We start from the raw sequence: 20859 nt of genomic DNA on the forward strand, positions 1-20859 counted from the left end.
ATCCAGCTGTTTTTTTAACGTTAACCCTGTCATTTTCTGCTCCTATGACCAGACGCTGTTCCCGACTGAATTTTGTAACCTTCAAAGGCGGGATTAGCACCCGGCGCGACAACCTTGGTGTTTCCTTTAGTGTGTAAAAAGAAATTGGGGTCTTTAAATCTGTCAAACTGAACCCTAACTCACTCTCAAACCAAAACCCAAAATAAAAGACATGGAGGTTCATGTGGGTGGCTTTAGCGGGATAAATGAGAGACTTCAATTCCTCATGGCAGCTCCTTCATGTTGACAATTTCATTCAGTATGGAGCATGCAGTAGTTTGGGCCAGTCACTGGGACATGCTCTAATACTTTCTACAGCTAAAGGGAGAGTCTACTTCAAAGCTTAACTTACTGATAAGCTTTCTAATAACGAGATTTTCTAGGAAAGCCTATTATCCTCTAATTGTATAACCACATTGCACAGTTGCTTACTCTAGGGATGGTTGCTGTAAGCACTAAGCAACACATTTTCCCTTGAGGAATGTGTTTTTTTAAACATTTAATGTCTTTCTATTTTATGGTTTTCCTCCTATAAAAACGATAAGCACAATGTAATTTCCATAATTGCAGGTTAGGGCTGCTGACATGGTAGCATGTGGATCAAATATTTTTGACCGTAGTTTTGCACATGCAATTGGCGCACTTGGTCCAGTCAATCTTTTCTTTATCCTCCAGCAGTTTCAGTGTGTATTTTCCCATATAAGCAGCAATGTGTGATACGGCAAATTCATTACATGTGCCTTTATCTTTGTTTTGTTCCCTCTTGTTCACAGCATTCACTGTAAGTCTTTCTTGGAAAGTTTCCACAAAATTCACATTTTATCCAACTGCTTAATGCCAACTTTCTTTCAGATTTGGGCGAAGCTTGTTAACTGGGTTCGATTGTAACACGCAGTCGATCAAAGGAACAAATTACAATTCGCTTTGGGTCCGATGCTCAGAAAAATGTGGTTACTGTGTGGTCCGATTCTATTGGAAGTCTGAGTGTCCTGCTGAATACACACAGCATTCAGACAGGCTTCTCTGGCTCCTGGGCCTTCACTGTGTGATGTGCTCCCTGACGCTACACGTGGTTTGGTGACCCGTATCACCTAACCAGAGGTCGTTAGTTCTGTGTTCCCTTGAAGTAAGCGACAATATTTGTTTGTAAACAAGTTAAGGCTTTTTTCTCTTACCAGATAGGAAACACTACATTACTATATGCCATATGGTGGAGGCCCAATTACTCTTCTGGTGTCACGTGGTAACAAACGATGTGGGGGCGGGGGTGGGGGGCGTGTCTCGGGGGCGTGTCTGTTTCCATATCGAAGGCACAGATGAAGCTCTTCGTCTTCGTCATATGTTGTGCCTCCTGTTGCAAAATGCTCTCGTTTAACTATTAGGCTACACCTGAAAGCTATAAAATGTATGCACTACGTTGTAATACGTTTCTTAATAGGACAACAAACTCAGCGTACAGCCAGACGAAATGTTATCCTCTGTTCCATATACATCTATCTTTTTTTCTCCCTTGTTTTGTGGCACGTGCAGATGTTGTAGGTTCTCCAGGCTGAGCGGTGCCCTCGTCCCACACGGCCATGTGGATTTTTCGCCCGCCAGGACTTTTGCACCTGCTTCTCTACGCGAAATACACGCGCGCGCAGTACAGACGTCCCAGGCTGCGCAAAGACCTGTCGAAGATTTGCCTTCTGAATCATGAACATGTTTTACCTTTCTGAATACCGCGAAGACAGTTGCCATGAACCATGGATTACATACACTGTGCGTTTCATAATTAATATTACTGACACTAACAGTTATTGTAGGGCTGCGTTGTCGTATTAAGTAATACGGAATATAACGTAATAGCCTAATTTCCCTGCAGACCGTTCATTCATAAAATTACTATATCAAAGTGTTAATGACCTGATCCAGTAGGTGTCGTCATTGAGCCATTTTGTATGCAAATATATGGTAGTTCAAGGTGTCTTACGGAGGCATGTTTTGCACCAATAACGACACTATAATATTCTAATATTCTACAAAAATTATTTATATTAGTATTAACTCTAATGTCTACAACCTCCGGCATTATATGTTGTAATAAGTAGATAAATCACGTTTTATTGGCTTACCTCTAGCTAATATCGTGGTCTGCAAAGGATATAACGGACACGTGTAATAGTCAGATGTTGTCCGGTTATTAACCGCAGATTAGGCGCAGATGTGCGCGATATTAACCGATTCTACATACGAACGACTGGCGAGCGATTGAGCGCAACAAACCAGGTTGGATTTAATCACTATCCTCACTTCACCAAAAGCACTTCAGACGACAACACAGTCTATGAGACAGGACGGAGGGTGGGTGCTCTTCTTTTAAACTTGAATTATGTGTAACTTGCACAGTGAACCGAACGAATGATCCGAGAAATTCTCGACCCAACTAGACCGCTTCTTCCTCTGCTGAGATACTGTTGACGTTAAGGACAGTTTATTTTCAAGTAAGCCAGGAATCGACATTGGAACTAGACTGAAATTTGTTGGATAATTTTCAAAAGTGAAATTTTAAATAGTCCTTGAAGTATGAAATGCGAACTATTGCGCCGACAGCCTAAAAGAATACGTACGAACTGATGTGAAAGAGGCGACGGCAAGTGCGCAACATTACCGAGATTATCATACATTATCATAACTAATAAAAAATCTTTGCTTATGTCTTTGGAATATCAAATGCGACCTTCTATGGAGAAAGTTGAGTCTGGGACGATCAAAATGCTTTTTGACACAAATCGGGACGACAAGGAACCGAACATTTTGAACGTGAGAATTGACCACTTGTGTTTGTGATTTTAGAATAAAATTAAGAAAACTAGAGAATGCTAGTCTAATTTAAAGTGATTCCGATTGTCTATTTTACCTGCGATTGACAAGTAAGAGTTTTTGTTTGTTCGTTCCTTTTATCACAATTTGGGACTTTTTAGCTTTTTGTCAGTGTGTAGTCTGGTTTTAGAATAAGTATTTGAAATGAATAAGTATTTTAATGTGTCCGATAGACACCTTAACGCGTTGGCTAGAACTGCTCTGTGGACAAAATAAACATGCATGTGTCGACGGTCATCAACAGGGACAAATCAGACCACCGCAGATACAATCAATAGACTATATTGATAAGCTCATATATAAGGCTAACGATCGTTCCTGCCCCTGTTTGCCTAACATTCTGAGGAGAATGTATTGTTAAACTAAAACCAACTGCTGACGGACAAAACACTGAGATTGAAAACAACAGGCTATTCAGATGGGGACAATTTCAATTCCTAATTAAGACAAAACAGTTTTCAGTTATTTAATAGGAATTTTGAGCTTGTTTATTATTTTTTTCTGCACACTTGATGATCAAATCATGTTTCTTGCAAAAGTGATTGACGACACGTTCATGAGACACTACTTTATGCCTCCTGGCAAGGTAATGTTAAGATAATGATGCAACGTTTTTTGCAAAATGACTGCTACAACGAGTATGGCGACAGATCATCCAGATCATCTAGTCACTCGGTCGGATGCAGAAACTCCTGTATAATCCTGCTAAGTTTGAACTGCTGGAATAATGGGGTGACTGCTACTACTGCTAAGTGAAAAAGCCATGGATGTGAACTACTCCGCGGTACTCGACAGCCATTTATCACAGCGTGATTCATCAAAGCGCGTTCTGACCGGCTGCTTCCTCGCCCTCCTCATTCTGACTACTCTGCTGGGGAACACGCTGGTCTGCGCCGCTGTCACCAAGTTTCGTCACCTGCGCTCCAAAGTCACCAACTTCTTCGTTATCTCGCTGGCCATTTCAGACTTGCTGGTGGCCATCTTGGTGATGCCATGGAAGGCGGCCACTGAGATCGTGGGGTTCTGGCCCTTCGGTGCCTTCTGCAATGTCTGGGTGGCGTTTGACATCATGTGTTCCACGGCCTCCATTTTAAACCTATGCGTCATCAGTGTGGACCGCTACTGGGCCATCTCCAGCCCCTTCCGCTACGAACGCAAGATGACGCCCAGGGTGGCGTTCGTCATGATCAGCGTGGCGTGGACACTGTCCGTGCTCATCTCCTTCATCCCCGTGCAGCTGAACTGGCACAAGGCGCAGAGCACCAGCTATGCCAGGCTGAACGGTACCCGTGGCGATGCCCCCCCGGACAACTGCGACTCCAGCCTCAACCGCACGTACGCCATCTCCTCCTCGCTCATCAGCTTCTACATCCCCGTGGCCATCATGCTGGTCACCTACACCCGCATCTACCGCATCGCCCAGAAGCAGATCCGTAGGATCTCCGCCCTGGAGCGGGCCGCCGAGAGCGCCAAGAACCGCCACAGCAGCATGGGCAACGGCGGCAACACGGAGTCGGAGAGCTCCTTCAAGATGTCCTTCAAGCGTGAGACCAAAGTGCTGAAGACCCTCTCGGTCATCATGGGCGTGTTCGTGTGCTGCTGGCTGCCCTTCTTCGTGCTCAACTGCATGGTTCCGTTCTGCGAGGTGACCTCCGACCTCCCCTGCGTCAGCCCCACGGCCTTCGACGTCTTCGTGTGGTTCGGCTGGGCCAACTCCTCTCTCAACCCCATCATCTACGCCTTCAACGCGGACTTCCGCAAGGCCTTCTCCATCCTGCTGGGCTGCAATCAGCTGTGCACGGGCACCGACGCCATTGAGATTGTCAGCATCAACAACAACGCCACCTCCGAGGCTGTATCGCACTTTCAGGCCAAGGGCCTGATCCCCGAAGAGGGTGATAGCAGCTACACCATCCCCCACAGCGTTCTGTGCCAGGAAGAGGAGGTGCAGAAGAAGGAGGAGGACTCTGGTATCAAGACATTGGAGAAGCTCTCGCCATCCATGTCGGGCAACCTGGACAGTGATGCTGACATTACTTTGGAAAAGATCAACCCCATCACACAAAATGGGCAGCATAAATCTATACCCTATTGAACTAATAGGGTGTATGACCTCAAATGCCATGGGGGTGGTATTTCCAAAGAGGTCTGCTTTGAAAGGTGTGTGGAGAAAATGGAGTTTCTCTCAAAACCTTAATACAGCATCTTGACTAAATTAAAGTGAAGATCAAAGGAATGTTCAAATTGAAGGCACTTTATTGGGATAGCAATCTGTAAATGCTTAAGGCATTTGCTGATGAAGTTGACAGGTTGGTTATACATAAAATAACTTGAAGAAACAAGGATGCATTTGTTTGTGAACACATTTAACTATGTTGCATCTTAGCTATGTTTACATACTGTCTGTACAGTTGATGAAGAAACACTATTCAAGTATTGTCCGTGCTTTGAAACATGGACAGTTAGGCCATTAGCAAAATCTTCTTCTAAATCTACCAGAAGATTGAAAATCCACCACTAGCGAAAGTTCTTTACATAAATACGTTTTTGTTGTATCTATTTACAGAAGTCAACAGAAGTGCTCATATAATGTACATATAATGTTTATCAGTCAGCTCAGTTGACAGGTCCATATGCTGCTAGTTGTGCTAATAATATTACAGCATATGCAAGTGTGTTCAAACGTCCTTACGCTCGAGAAGAGCTGGTGGAAATGAAGGTTCTGTGCAATTTCAGTTAGATATATCAGCCCATGTATTGCCTATATTGACGTAGGATTCACCTCGGCATGTTCTTTGCATTTTGAGTTTTCAGTTGCATTACAGGTGCAAGAAACCCGATTGGCACAAGCGTCAGTAATCCTCTAGACGGTTCCAGCGCCGCTCACCTTGTCAAAGTCAAAGAAAATTCAGATTTTTGTTCCCGACCCTCTATGTTGGAATGCTGACTGTACCAGGATATTTTACTGAAAAACTCTACTCCAAAGCTTTGTTGAAGAGGTTAAGAGCGTTTGCTCACATTTGGTAGAATCTTTATGAGAATCAGTGTTCACTGCTGCGGCTCCCTACAGATTCTTATGATCTTTCCTTATGATTTTGTCTGCCATCTCCTGTTTTGGCTAGCTGCAACAGACAAGCCAATTCAGTTGCCCCTGGATAAATATGTTCGATGGCATTTTGTTATTTTGGATTCAAAACAGTGTGCAAGAATGTTAAATAGCATCGACACACAGCTCTCTCAAGTCACTCACATTGCGCATCTTCTTGCAACGCGGATGACCTGTTGTGACCTTTATGAAAACTACTGAAACTTCATATTGGAGAAAAAAAACATCCACCTGTGTGGGTGGACAGTATGATGTAGTCAAGTCTAATAGTTCATCGGAGCAGATCCAAGCCATTTCACAAATCTATTTTCATTCACTCTCCTTTATGTTCTGCGGGGAGTACTTGAGAAACACTGCTGCTGACAGCTTGAAGTTTTTATATCTATACATGCAGCTGACTTCTAATGAGCTATGCCCTAATTTAATAATAAAGTAGGCTCCGGTCATTGAAAGCTGGTGCAGTAGAAGTCTTAGATACTGTATGGCAAATAACCAGTTTCTGGAAACTCTGTAACAAATCTGGTGACTTCTTATCAGAACTCAGTATCAGTGACTTCAGTACACATTAGTAGACACATACTTGGAGTAACTGGCTGGTGCCATATTACATAATTTTTTTATTGGACTGTATTGTTAGGTTATGCAACAGGTCCAGATCTGAGTAAATTCTGGGTCATTAAAACACAGGCAGAGATGCCTGTGAAAATGGATCTGTCAAAACATAAAACATGCAAAATTATATATGCTGAACTCATAATCTTACGTCTTGTGAAGCTGTGAGTGCATGTTTGTTGATATGCCACTTGACGTGCATCTCTGCGAGCATTTTATTTATATTGTACTTAGTCAGTTGAAGCACATTTACCTCTTGAGATGTCTAAACATGAACAACCTTCCAGAAAGGCGCCCTAAGGATTACTTTCTCTGTGCCATCTTGACACACTCTCTCTCTCTCTCTCTCTCTCTCTCTCTCTCTCTCTCTCTCTCTCTCTCTTTTTGCACACGTGCACACATTAAAACTCATTTGTGCATTCATTGCTACTCTTAACAGTCACCATTTCTGTGTGTCTCAACACTGGGTTGAACTGAAGAGTCATTGAGGGATGTTTGAGAGGTAGGGATGGGGGGGTCGGGGGTCGGAAAGGAACAGTCTAACGCTGCTATGGAGACACTGGAGTTTCTGCCCCCCCACCCACATCCCCCCCACAATCATCTCACCTTGAGGGCTCTTTCTTAAACACAAATATTTATCTTATGCCTTGAGTGAATCTCAAACCTCAGAAAGCCTCTTTGCTCTTTTGTGTCAGATTGAAAGACCACCGTGCTAAAAATGTCAAAAGAGAGATTTATTTCATTGTCACGTCTCCTCAGAGGATTTACCATGATCAGCCCCATTCTTTTAGTTTGTCACTTCACATTTATCAACCAGTGTGGCGTTTGTAAGAATCCCAGGTGTTACCATTCCTGCTAATACTGAGATATCTTCTTCAAGACTCTGAGGACCATTTAAAAATATACAACTAATTAGCTATGAATATAAATTTTAAGTCTGTCCATTTTTCTTGCTTTTTTCCTGTCTAAGAACCAGAACAAATGACTCTTGCATACAAAGAATCTCAAACAGGTCCATTGGTACTAGCGTCAAATTTTATGGAAGGCAGTCTTTTCTTTTTGTATTTTCTCTCCTCTATCATTTTACAGATATTAACTGCCTTCTAAAATGTTGGGAAAACATGGGAATGCGTTATTAGTGACAAGCCTACCACACTGCCAACACACACCGTAAATTCATACAAAGAGGTTTGGGTCAGTGTCAAAGCAGAACCAGCTCCATGGCCAAACATAAATGTAACGTAACTGGAGTAATATGTATTGTATAATATTCAAATGTAGATGTGAACACAAGTGCGCTATTTATCTTTAAAATCCTTATATGTGAATAGAGGCAACAAATATATGTGCTGTTTTTAACGTTGGTCTGTGACATGCTGCGGAGGCGCAGTTGAAGTTTCAATGTATATGCTACAGTGTATGTCCAACACATTTATTACAGTATCTGATTTACTGATTGTATGAAGTGTTCCCTTTCTATCTGCAAAATAAATGTGGATGTTGGTTTTTGTAATAATCGTGCATGGTATTTTCAACTTCTCATCTTCGGTTTAATTCTGGAAGACATCCTTTTGCACACATTGCCATGGGAATTACACTGTTTCATCCCACAGATTGAAAACTGAAAAATATCGCTTTAGTGTGAAATGCACCAAAACATTTAAAAACATTGTTAACTCAAACCCCCCAGAGTTTCAAATGCAAGATTATTGACTTGTATTTCAATATTGATTATTGAAATTTTTGAATAATTTAATAATTTTCTTTTCAGTGTGCAGTTTAGAACAAAGACTTATGCAAACCACAGTGGAAGAGTGAAGTTTCTTAGAGTGGAGCTCTTAACACATGAGTACAGTGTCTTCAAGTCCAATAGATTTCTTTTGCATTAATTATCTAAACAGACGATATTAGATCCTTATCAACATGCATGAACAAATGTTTTTATATTTAAATAGCCTGAAAGTATTTGGGGAAACTGTGTAAGAGATATCAGTCAACTGACCTCAAAACCGAAAACAAACATCACCTCGTCGCGTCAGTGAAGGTCTGTGCAGTTTATCATTACTGTTAGTTTACAACTGCAGTTTCTCTATAAAGCAATTTGGTATCACAAAGAATTATGGAACCATATTAAGTAGCCACTTGTACACACTAACATACTTAGTAAAAATGATCAAGCCTTCCCACCATCCCTAAACATTTAAATATATTTATACTGTATATTACACTGTTGATGCAGCTTTTATGCAGTGTTAGTAGAAGTCTTAATACTGTGACATCACCCTCACTTCTTAAGGTCAGAACTGGCAATTATTTATATATAAATATGTATCTCCATGGACATGCCTCATACTAAATACTAAATTGTAAATTCTAGATACAAACTGCATGTAAAGCGTACCTGTATATAAAATAAACAGATAATGCATTTGTAGCTACATGCTAAACAGCTACTATTAACATGAACATGACATATTATTAATAAATCTTACAGTACCCAGATTGCTGCTTGTCTTTTTACAGTGGATAAGTGACTGTATAAGAAACGTTTGATATTCACATTTTATTCAGCACACATAGTTCATTATTCTGTCTATGGACGTGACTTACATTAAATCAATGATCTCTTGCCCTCACAAAACAAACATGTCAGCATAGTGGATGTCCTCTGACCTACACTGCCACAGTTACTGTAATTTTCTGTCCTCAAACTGAGGTAAATGTGTACTATCTAGCCGACTAGCCAGTTCATTTGTTTAACTAAACCTGCTAATGCTTGCTAGTTTTTTTTGAGAGACCACAAAAAAGTCTCTTGTACAATCTTTACATCATCTAAAGGTTCAGGAGGTTTGCTGGAGGCCCAGTGAGTCATGATAAGGCTGAGCATGTAGAAAATGGATTTCAGTAAGCAAAATGCTTTTCTGATATAGCGGGACCTACAGGACCTCTATGACCACTGAAACTGAATCCACCTCAAGGGTTATTCACATGGAAAAGTACAAAGCCACAAGCAAGGTAATTGCCACACATACGGGTCATGATTTGCAGTGGTAGCTGCTGGCTGCACTGCTTGGACCGAGGGTTGTCCCAAGAACTGTTCCGAGAGCTGTCATGAGAACTGTGCTGGAAACTGTCCTGAGAACTGTCATGGGAACTGTTATGAAAACCGTCCCAAGAGCTGTCCCAAAAACTGTCACGCGAACCGTCCCGAGAGCTGTCCCGAGAGCTGTCCCGAGAGCTGGTCAGGGAGAGCCGTTTCTTTAGCCTGCCTGTCAGACCTGAACTTCACATTCGAGCAACTCCCTGCCTCCCTCACCCACCACTGCCGTTGCTAGACACACCACAGTAGTTAAAGATGGAGCAGTTCAGAGAGGCTTAGAGTGAAGGTTAATGACAGGCCTCTGGCGCTGCTCGCCGCGCTGGAAACGGCGAGTGGCTACAAACATCCATAATGTGCTTATGTAACCCAGCACTCCAGTCCTGATTTCACCACTGAACACGGTATCAGCACTTGCCAGCATCACTAAAAATACTCCATCTACAAAGGCACCAGATACCCGACTCACTTGCAGGGGCTAAAGTCCAGTTAATTCCCCTCAACTCTTCTGAGTCACTGGCGTACTCTAGGGATGGAAATAATAGGACTCGGCCTCCCAGGGTAGTGGGCCGGCATGTGAAATTCCCATTATTTTCACTGACACAAACACGAAGTACACGCACACACATGCACGTCCACACACATGCACGCCCACACACATGCACGCCCACACACATGCACGCCCACATACGTGCTCACTCCACCGCCCTGAAAAACGATCCCTCACCTCGCTCTTATGTTCTGGCTCCAGTCCACTCTCACTGAAGGACTCAGCAGAGGGGCATGATGTTGATGGCCCCCCCCCCCCCCCCCCCACACACACACACGCAATATATATATATGTATTTATGTATGTATGTATGTATTTATATGAGAGAGGGTAGAAGATTAGCAAACCAGAACCTCTACACAACTAAATTGTATTGTAGGGTTTAGGAACCACAAGAAGTCAATCACAGTATGTTGCAGCTGCCAGTGTAAGATGGCATAAAGAGAACTCAAGCAAATCCTCATTTGCCTGTGTAATAAAAGTCCCTGGTAAATGGTAAGCGAAGGCCCCCCACGCCGGCACTGAAACACAGTGCGGCTCCCAGCACCAGCATGCCCGGTGTTATTTACAGTTCACTCCAAAGGTTACGTCAAAACATCTCACTGAGCAGATGCACCTGGCAAAGCGCGGCGAGGAGCACGGCCGTATACCGCTGCCACGCTGCAGTGCGGTACGGCCACGGATCGATCCGCACGACTGTGGGGTGCTGCCTTCCTGTGACCGGCGTGCGTCACAGTTCTGGGTGAAGCACAAGGGTGGAGGAGGCAAACCCCATAGGCTGCACCTTCTGAATGGCAGGATGGGGACAGCTGTTGAATGGCTCTGCATAACAGCCCAAAGGATGGAAATTGCCTTTGCGTTCCATAGGAGTGTGATTATTCTGTCTAGTCTGGCATGTCACTGTGACGAAATGATACTTCTCTGCAAGTGTATTGAACATGACACCCAGCCCACTCACAGGCATGACTCATCGATTTCAGATTTATTCATTTACACTCTCTACACTTCACCCCAAAAGATTCACCTCAGTTTGTTTTTGTTTTTGTCTCGGGTTTGAGCTGTGCTGTTTGTGCTTGTTCTAGAAAAGCACTTAAAATACCGGCGCTAAGAATAAAATGGCACCCTGTACCCCTCCCATCTCTTTTTTTTCTCTCTCTTTCACTCTCTCCCTCTCTCTCTTTCTCTCTCACTTTCTCTCTCTCTCTCTCTCTCTCGCTCTGTCTCAGACTCGTGCAGCATGTGTAAATGTCTGTCGCTAATCCACTGAGAGCATCTTCCATTGACTTCTTCACTCATCTCAAGGACTCCCAGCCAGTCCTGGGAGCCTGGGGAGTGGAGATGAGTCAAACTCAGAGAGACTACTGCACATCCTTGTGGGGAGGGGAGATGAGTCAAACTCAGAGAGACTACTGCACATCCTTGTGGGGAGGGGAGATGAGTCAAACTCAGAGAGACTACTGCACATCCTTGTGGGGAGGGGAGATGAGTCAAACTCAGAGAGACTACTGCACATCCTTGTGGGGAGGGGAGATGAGTCAAACTCAGAGAGACTGCTGCACATCCTTGTGGGGAGGGGAGATGAGTCAAACTCAGAGAGACTGCTGCACATGCTTGTGGAGAGGGGAGATGAGTCAAACTCAGAGAGACTGCTGCACATGCTAGTGGGGAGGGGAGAGGAGTCAAACTCAGAGAGACTGCTGCACATGCTTGCTTTGTTGAGCCAAGGGGGTTGAAGGCTTGTTGCAAAAGTATTACAACCTTCCATATATTAACTCTCACATAACACAACTATATGACATTAAAGTGAAATATGGCTGTACTCACATATAGCAATGATCACAACAACAATAATTACACAATATTATCATCACCATCATCATCATCATCATCATCATCATCATCATCATCATCATCATTATTCATTTTGTTGTTGTTATTGCCAGTTTTCGTATAATACTTTGTTCTCCCCTAAAACCAAGGAAGGTGAGAATCACCACAAGGTTATTACTGGCATGACCTCCAAGACGCAGATGGCTATTATACCACAGGACCAGATGTACACTAATGGACTCCCAGTCACAGATGACTGTTACACCACAAGACCAAATGTATTCACATGGACTCTCAGTCACAGGTGTCTGCAACACCATAGGACTAGATGTACTCACATGGACTCTCAGTCACAGGTGTCTGTAACACCATAGGACCAGATGTACTCGCATGGACTCTCAGTCACAGGTGTCTGTAACACCATAGGACCAGATGTACTCGCATGGACTCTCAGTCACAGGTGTCTGTAACACCATATGACCAGATGTACTCACATGAACTCTCAGTCACAGGTGTCTGTAACACCATAGGACCAGATGTACTCGCATGGACTCTCAGTCACAGGTGTCTGTAACACCATAGGACCAGATGTACTCGCATGGACTCTCAGTCACAGGTGTCTGTAACACCATAGGACCAGATGTACTCACATGAACTCTCAGTCACAGGTGTCTGTAACACCATAGGACCAGATGTACTCACATGGACTCTCAGTCACAGGTGTCTGTAACACCATAGGACCAGCTGTACACAAATTGTCTCTCAGCTGTGGATGGCTGTGACATGAAAAGGGAACTGAGGTCTGAGCAGTAGCACACAGCTTCTTAGTGAGTTTCCTTGTAACATTAGCCATTAGGACAGAATGGTGTTTTTGAACAATTTTCATGATGAATACATTATCAATTCCAGTTACATGCAACAGTTCCAGTTGCTGTACCATGTTACAGAAAAAAAGAGAAGGAAGAAAACCAGTTACTTCACATAAATTAAGATGACCGCTTTCTCCATAGTACCCAGTAGAAACTTGCACCTTCATCGCAGTGCACGGCTGGTATATCTTCATTCTGCAAACCGTGTTCCTGAGCGCTCTGGCTGTGAGGAGCTGGGACCTTATCAGAACTGTGTCCACATGGCTGCAGCATTATCATGCTGGGACACGATGTGATGGCATCTGCAGGGTATAGTGGCTCTCAAGGTGTCTGTGTGTCATGCCGTCACACACTACATCCTTCATCCGCCCTTTTCTTGACCTGAGTGATGATCACGTTGCTTGCTCTACACACCTTCCCTTGGTCAACATTTATTGTGGAGACTGCAGGAGAAGTTGGACTTTTGTATGACGAGAAACAGAGTCACATTTCAGCTCCTTGCTATATATTTATTCCCCTTTTGATTCTGATCTCTTAATTACTCTAATTCTTCATAGAACTGAATTGGTATTATGAGCTACGGTGACAGCAATTTCATTGTTCTTGATAGCACTGTCATTAGTGTCACATTTCTGCAATCGTACCTGGACCACATTAGCAGGTTAGTGATTTATGCCCTTTGAACTGGAAGTGTTACTCAGTAGGAGAGAGCTATACATCATTAAGGTGATGTAAATAGGTCGCAGCCCTGCCCTAGCTGGGCTCTAGAGGGAGGGACCTGCTACGGAAGCTCACTATGTAGGGATTTGATATAGCAGTTCTGTCTGGATAGTACATCTTCCTCTCTCTCTCTCTCTCTCTCTCTCTCTCTCTCTCACACACACACACACACACACACACACACACACACACACACACACACACACACACAAATGCACGCTTGGAGGGAGCTGTAATTGGACTGGATGAGGCCACAGACTCCCTAATGAAACACAGCAATGATGAGAGTGTTGTCATAATTGCTCGGGGGCGCTGGTTCTTCAAACGGCTGCCCGGCTAAATTCCCATCGCACTGGTACACCACATTCCCCTTTTAACCACTGACTCATCAACAAAACGACACTGACAGAGCCCGTTAACAAGTTAACAAGTTTCCTCCTTCATTCCGGTCATTAAGCCGCAGTGACACACAGAGGGGGAAAGGTGATAGCCCAGCAGTGTTTACATTCAGGTTTTTTTGTTGTTGTTTTTGGACTTCAGCATTGAGCAGCTCTGTGTTCCTTCATAGTGTACCTTAATTAAATCAGTGAGGGTACAGTTTGGTGAGGTTACAGTTCGGTGAAGGTACAGTTCAGTGAAGGTTACAGTTCAGTGAGGGTACAGTTTGGTGAGGTTACAGTTCGGTGAAGGTACAGATCAGTGAAGGTTACAGTTCAGTGAGGGTACAGTTCAGTGAGGGTACAGTTTAAGGGAAAGTGTCACTCATTCACAAGCTTCTCCATATCACCCTATTCCTGTTGATTACTGATTTTTATGAAACCAGTATCCCACACAGCGTACCTCTCTGAATTATAGCACTTTATTATACAATAATAAAGGTTCTGACTGTTGAACTGATTTGTTGCTTGCTCTAAAAATCTTTATACAACTACATTGCAAATATTCACATGGTAGCAAGCCCCACCCCCATATCAGAGTAAGTTGTCTGTGGTTAGCAAGCTCCACCCATGTATCAAAGTTAGCTATATCTTTGTCAGTAAGCCCCACCCCCCACCAGAGTGAGCTATGTCCATGAGTAGCAAGTCCCACCTCGCATATATTTTATTTCCTGCTGACCTTTAAGCTTCCTCCAGTATTAATCACACTTACTCTTATCTCTATTTAGACTGCTGTTTAAATGGTCTAATTTATGTCTTCACCATCTGGCACACACTGGTAATACATTGGCTTTGTCTGTGCCAACCTAGTGTTCTTTCACAGGTCAAGCCTTAAACCTGTCTTAAACCCCCCCCCCCCCCCCCCCCCCACACACACACTCACGCACACACACACACACACACACACACACACACACACACACACACACACACACACACAGACACACACACACACACACACACACACACACACACACACACAGACACACACTGGAGACTTACGTCCTTCATCAAATCACGTGCCTTAGAACCTTCAAAATAAGACCTTGGGGTACGTTTTTCTTTTGGACAAGATTTATGAGATTATGGAGTAGGTTTGGGGATTTTTGAACAGCTTTTCATTCAAATTTCTCCACACACTCATACATCGAATAATGCACTACAACAGTGAACAATGAGACTGGATGTCAATGGAGCATAGCTTACATTCACTAACAAAGCCTCCTGAGATATTCTGAAACTCCATAAGTCCAAATTTAGGACAAACAAACAAATAACTGAGGCTGAACTTCATGATCAACCATAAAGATATAACTTAGTTCTTAACTTATATTCTCAGTAATATAACCAGCTACTGATATTTATTTTGGTATCAAGCTTTGCATTCAATAAATCCTTTTGTGTCTGACCAATTGGTTTCAGGACTTTCTGAAGCCCTAAACACACATCACTAATAGAAATAAATCCTATTATTTCACCGAGGCTCAGATTTACAGCTCATGGTCCACCGTATATATACAAAAGTTAATAAAACACCCAGGACCCATACCATGGATTTGGCCCTACTCATAAATGGATAGCAAGTGGTGGGATTTAAAATGGGTGACAGTCTGCAACTATCAAATTCAAATTCATTTCAAAAACTGGTAATTGCCAGGGCACGCTTAGTACTCATAACTCACACTAATGAGGCATATTACCATACTGAGATAGGTGGGGGCCAGTCACACATGGTGTTGTTTGTTATTATCACAAGGTGTAAACAAACTGCTTCCAGAGGGATACTGCCCATTGGCTATAACCAGCGTGTCCTTACCTAATGGATGGGGGGGGGGGGGGGGGGGGGGGGGGGGGTCACAGGACTTCCAAATGTGTGTCACTTGCTGTTGCCATTCACTAGATGAGATAGAGAAATAGAGAGAGAGAGAGCGAGAGAAATGGATGAGATTGGTAGAGAATCTCTTTCTAGTGACTCATGTTGACTATTGCTCTTGGGCTAGAGAAACTGAATTTTACATAATGGCACAACTGATCATTTACGTGTTTCGTTTACGCTCTAACTCCCCCAGGATTTGTTCAATAAGCAATAATCCAACACACGTCTGCCATGCAGTCATTTGACACTCAACTCACTCTGCACGCTCACTGCACACTCACTGCACACTTCCTGTAACGAAGCTGGGATGCGGCTCGGCCTCAGAATCCCTGCACCGTTCTGTGCACCATTCCCTGCACTATTCCCTCACCATTCCCTGCACTATTCCCTCACCATTCCCTGCACCATTCCCTGCACTATTCCCTCACCATTCCCTGCACTATTCCCTCACCATTCTCTGCACCATTCCCATTCTCTGAGCTTGGACCATGTCCTCAGGACACCACAGCTTCTGGTTTCACATCTGTTTGAACATTCCTCCAAAAGTCTCTCTTTGTGCTCGACCGGGGCTGTTGCCCCAGGGGTAATATGTGCAGGGTTCTGGTGGGCACTAGTGAAACGTTTGCCTCGATACGTTTGCAGCCGTGCGGCTTTGGAACAACAATGTCAGTTGAAGAAACCAATTTGGGTCTACAGCAAAACAAACAGACAGAAACAGAAATGTTCTCTTTCCAAAGTGTGTCCCTAACCTTCTGGTAATAAACATGGATTTCTTATTTATTGCAGTGGACAATAAAAGAGATGTTTGTAAGGAACGACAACACCAGTGTATAATTTATACAACAAAGAGGACTGCTTGCAAATTATTGTCTGAGTTTTGTGTCAAATGGAAATTAAATCTTTTACCTGATCCCAAAGGCCGTATACCCCATCAGGGATGTAAAACTAAAGTGATGGAGGAGCAATGATCAATCTAATGTCAATTTTTATGGTTATTTAACCCATGGAATATTCAGTTAAACCAACCTTGAAAAAAGTCATAGGTCATAGGTCATAGGTCAAACACCCAAGAACTCACATTAAGCAACATTATCAGCGTCCAGCACCACCAATCCAGCAGATTTTGCCATGTACGTCCTGATTTGGTGCTGCAGCAATGCCAGAATGCAAAGGGTGCAAAGCTCTCCAAACAAAGGGAGAAGAACGGCTGGTGACTCCTGAACATCTGATCAGCAAGCTGACAGCACCAGGCTGGTATGCTGTGCCGCTCTTTTTTCAGGTTGGACGACGACAGTCAACAGCCGGGATGTGACAGTGCGATTAAAGCAGTCCATTAACTCCCCGCTCTGTGGCTGTGCTGTGTGGTCCCAGATATTTATCCAGACCCAAATCCCTTCTGAAGTGATCTGTGGCCATGAGAACACACCAGATAGTGCGTATAACGGGGAAAAGGCCTTCAGGCAGCACCCGGCCGTCCCACCGAGGGCATCGTCGGCCCGGGAGCCGTGCTTCCAGACGTTCTGACCGCGGCTCCCAGTGGAGACGGTGCAAGTCTGGATCATGCGGGTCGGTGGTGTTCCACACTACGGGGACCTGGCCGCACCGAGCTTGCACGGGGTCACCGCAAAAGAACATCACCAACAGAGGGTGGACCTCCTGCCCAGTGCAGAATGACAAACCAGCAGGCTTTTAATGTGAGTACTCACCGCCACCGACGTTGTTTCTTTTAGAAACACAGCCAGCAGCTCTGGAAGGCAAAGATGGCTGGAGGGTTGTTGACAGCTGTAGTAGAACTGCACTGCTCCGATGCCACATTCCCTGGCGTCCACAACTACACTGATTGGCCGTGTTGGTTGCGGACCTACGGGGGAGGCTTTCCTCTTGGGGATCCACAGGAATTCTGCCCACGTGCTGGTCAGATATGAGGCGGACTCGGCTGGAGCTGCTGACGTAGTCCAGTGGTCTGTGTGGAGCCAGCATGGTCTGGGCCCAGAGGCAGTGACTGGTGTTTGTCTTACTTCCTCTCAGGTAGGACATCAGCTGCTATGTCTTTTACTTTGAACTTCTGCTGTCTGTCTGCTTTACCCAAGGGAGCTTGTAATGGGACTCAGATGGACGGGCTAGGCCGGTCTCGTCCGCGGAGCTGCGTTGGGGCCCTGCGAGCACAGATCTCCTTTGACGTGGGAGTCTGAGATGGCTCTTTCAGTTTAGCCTTCTAATTCTGCCCCAGCCCCTTATTACCCATCTGCTTTACCTCTGTGAGTACTACTCCTCTCCTGACAGCAACACGTCTCTTCTTTGAGCTGCTACAGGGGTAGTCCAGCCACTTAGCTACAGGTTGAGCTGAAACAAAGATTTGACAAGTCTTCCCACAATGCAACGGTGCTAAAATACAATTCGTTCGTCACGCGTGCATCACTACTGAACTTGCTTCATATTCATGTAAGATGTATGTAGGATTGTATTAAAAACGTCTGCGGTAAGCAGGTTAGCTAATACGTTCTTCCATCTTTTCAATGTTCCACACTCCATACCCAGCAGCCCTGTTGTGGATAATGGAGATAGGAACTCCACAGTCCAGAAGCACATCGTGGGTGGGCCTCTTAAATGTAGCAGGACTAACAGGGACGACACGACTGAGCCGGGCAGCCCACAGTCAAGGGCGTCTCTGACAGAGTCAGGAGTCTGATTGGACGCCGCTGCTTCCCGTCACCTGTGAAGTTGCCTCTTCTACTGAGTGCACACTTCATATTTTCTTTCACTGTCAATATGTCACCGCCGAGAGCAGGTGCTTCTTCTGTTTCTCCTTCCTTTGAGCTGTCAGCACTCATTAGGCACGGGTACGTGCCATCGTGTTTCTACAGAGAACGCCTCCAATGTGCTTTGGTCACTGTATTCTTCTCCTGGTGTGAGCTGCGAAGCTGACACTTTGGTTTTCACGTGAAGACGCACGGGAAGACTTCCAGCACCTACTGTTCCCGTCCTTCTTCGGGACAGCTAGAGTGGGCAGGCCTTGTACTCTGACTCCTGGAAGCTGCCGGCAAGCGATTGGACGCGACGGTAGCGACGTGTGTCCCGGTTGGACGGGAGGGGCGGAGTTAGGGGCGCGGCTGGAGCTCTCTCCGCTGTGGGCGGGGCGAAAGTTTTCCACCATCTGCTTGGCTGTTCCGTCAGCATTGGCTCGCGCTCCATCAACAGGCCCTCGTCCCTCGGCGGACAGCGGCGTGTGCCAGTGGCGACTTCGTGCCGTCTCACGGAGACCGACACTCCCGACACTACGGCGTCCCTCTGGAGCTGCTGCCTGTTTAATAATTTGTATTTAAAACAGGCGACTACGTTTCCGTCACTGTTTCACAAGCTCAGGTGGATGCGGGAGCACGGATGATTGATGTGAATAATAATGTGGGGGGGGGACCAGAACTTGAAAGCCAACAAGGTCAACACAAGGGCAGCAGCGTTTAGAATGCAGTGCTGTGATGTGGTTAAGTAGACTGCACAGCTGAGGCCTCGATCAGATGCAGGAGTCCAGGGTTCAGGGTGAAGCAGTGTGCACTGGTGTAGGACACACCGGCACCGGGTCAGTCTACATTCTACCACTGTTATGCACATCTTATAAATATTAGTTACATTAAATAGGGAATTTAGCTAGTTACCTTGTCTGCCAGTATTATTATATTTGACATAATGTATTGCAATGTCCAGAGGTGTCAAATAATTAAGTACGATTATTTCATCACTTAAGTTGAAATTTTGGTTTTCCATACTTTTCTGGAGTAATTACTTTTCAGCCAACTTTTTACTTCTACTCCTTACATTTTAGAAATCGCCTCATTACTCCTGTTTCATTGCAGCTTGTTTTCACCCTGTCTTGTCATCGTAAAAAAAAAACTATCCAGATAAATCACGCCATCCGGATAGTGGATTTGATTGTTGTGGGGTGAGAAGTATAAACATATACCAACCCCACACCCGATTGCACATGTCAAGTCACTCTCCAGCAATGAGATAGCAGACATGTGTAGCTTAGTATGAAGATGTCCATGACAGAAACTCAACATCATGAGTGAAATGCCCCAAATAAGCACCAGCGAAGGAGGTTGGTAGACAGGTAGACCAACCAACCTGTGTAACTGTATATCAAAACCCCTCGTTTGTAGGTTTTTGAATTGTTATTTATCTTGTCATCTGTGTATTTGTCGTCATGTTAATTGCACTGCCACACCCTCGCCACCGTGACAATATGGTTTTAATAAATTAGCATACTAAAATGCATTTGATTTCACCTCCAGACTCGACTACTGTAACAGCATTCTGTATGGTCTCCCCTCCTCTGTTCTTCAAAAACTACAATATGTTCAAAACTCTGCTGCCCGACTCCTCACCAGTTCCTCCTCACCCACATCACCCCTGTCCTTCGTCAACTTCACTGGCTTCCCATAAAACAACGCATACACTTCAAGATCCTCCTCTTTACCTACAAGGCCCTCAACAACCTTGCCCCTTCATACCTATCAGATCTCCTGCACCGTCACGCCCCCACCCGCAAACTCCGCTCTGCAGATGCCAACCTCCTCACTCCTACTACCTCCACCAAACACAGGTCCATTGGGGACAGGGCTTTTGCCATTGCTGCCCCCGCCCTCTGGAACTCTCTGCCCCTGACCATCCGAAACTCTGATTCTCTGCACTCCTTCAAACATAACCTCAAGACCCACCTTTTCCAGTCTGCATATAACACTTAAGTCATTACCCTATCTTTCCGTTTTGTTTTCTTTCTTTTCTTTTTTTGTGTGAAATTACTGTAAAGCGACTTTGAGTACTAAGAAAAGCGCTATATAAAACAGATTTATTATTATTATTA

The 20859-nt window shown here is 44.5% G+C and overlaps 1 protein-coding gene and 1 long non-coding RNA gene across 2 annotated transcripts in view; both read left to right on the plus strand.

The window, feature by feature from the left end:
* Nucleotides 1-2193: 2193 nt before the first annotated feature.
* The window catches only part of LOC143482054 (uncharacterized), a 31893-nt gene continuing 13227 nt past the window's right edge, over nt 2194-20859 (plus strand). Inside the window, exon 1 of the long non-coding RNA XR_013122127.1 lies at nt 2194-2382. This is a non-coding gene — a long non-coding RNA (uncharacterized LOC143482054). The remainder of the gene's footprint in view (nt 2383-20859) is intronic.
* Nucleotides 2369-8099, plus strand: drd1b (dopamine receptor D1b). Its single transcript, XM_076980307.1, has one exon. It carries the CDS (start codon nt 3665-3667, stop codon nt 4994-4996), a length of 1332 nt encoding a protein of 443 aa, XP_076836422.1. The 5' UTR covers nt 2369-3664; the 3' UTR covers nt 4997-8099.

The sequence above is a fragment of the Brachyhypopomus gauderio genome, chromosome 18, assembly GCF_052324685.1.
Source record: "Brachyhypopomus gauderio isolate BG-103 chromosome 18, BGAUD_0.2, whole genome shotgun sequence".
NCBI lineage: Eukaryota > Metazoa > Chordata > Actinopteri > Gymnotiformes > Hypopomidae > Brachyhypopomus > Brachyhypopomus gauderio.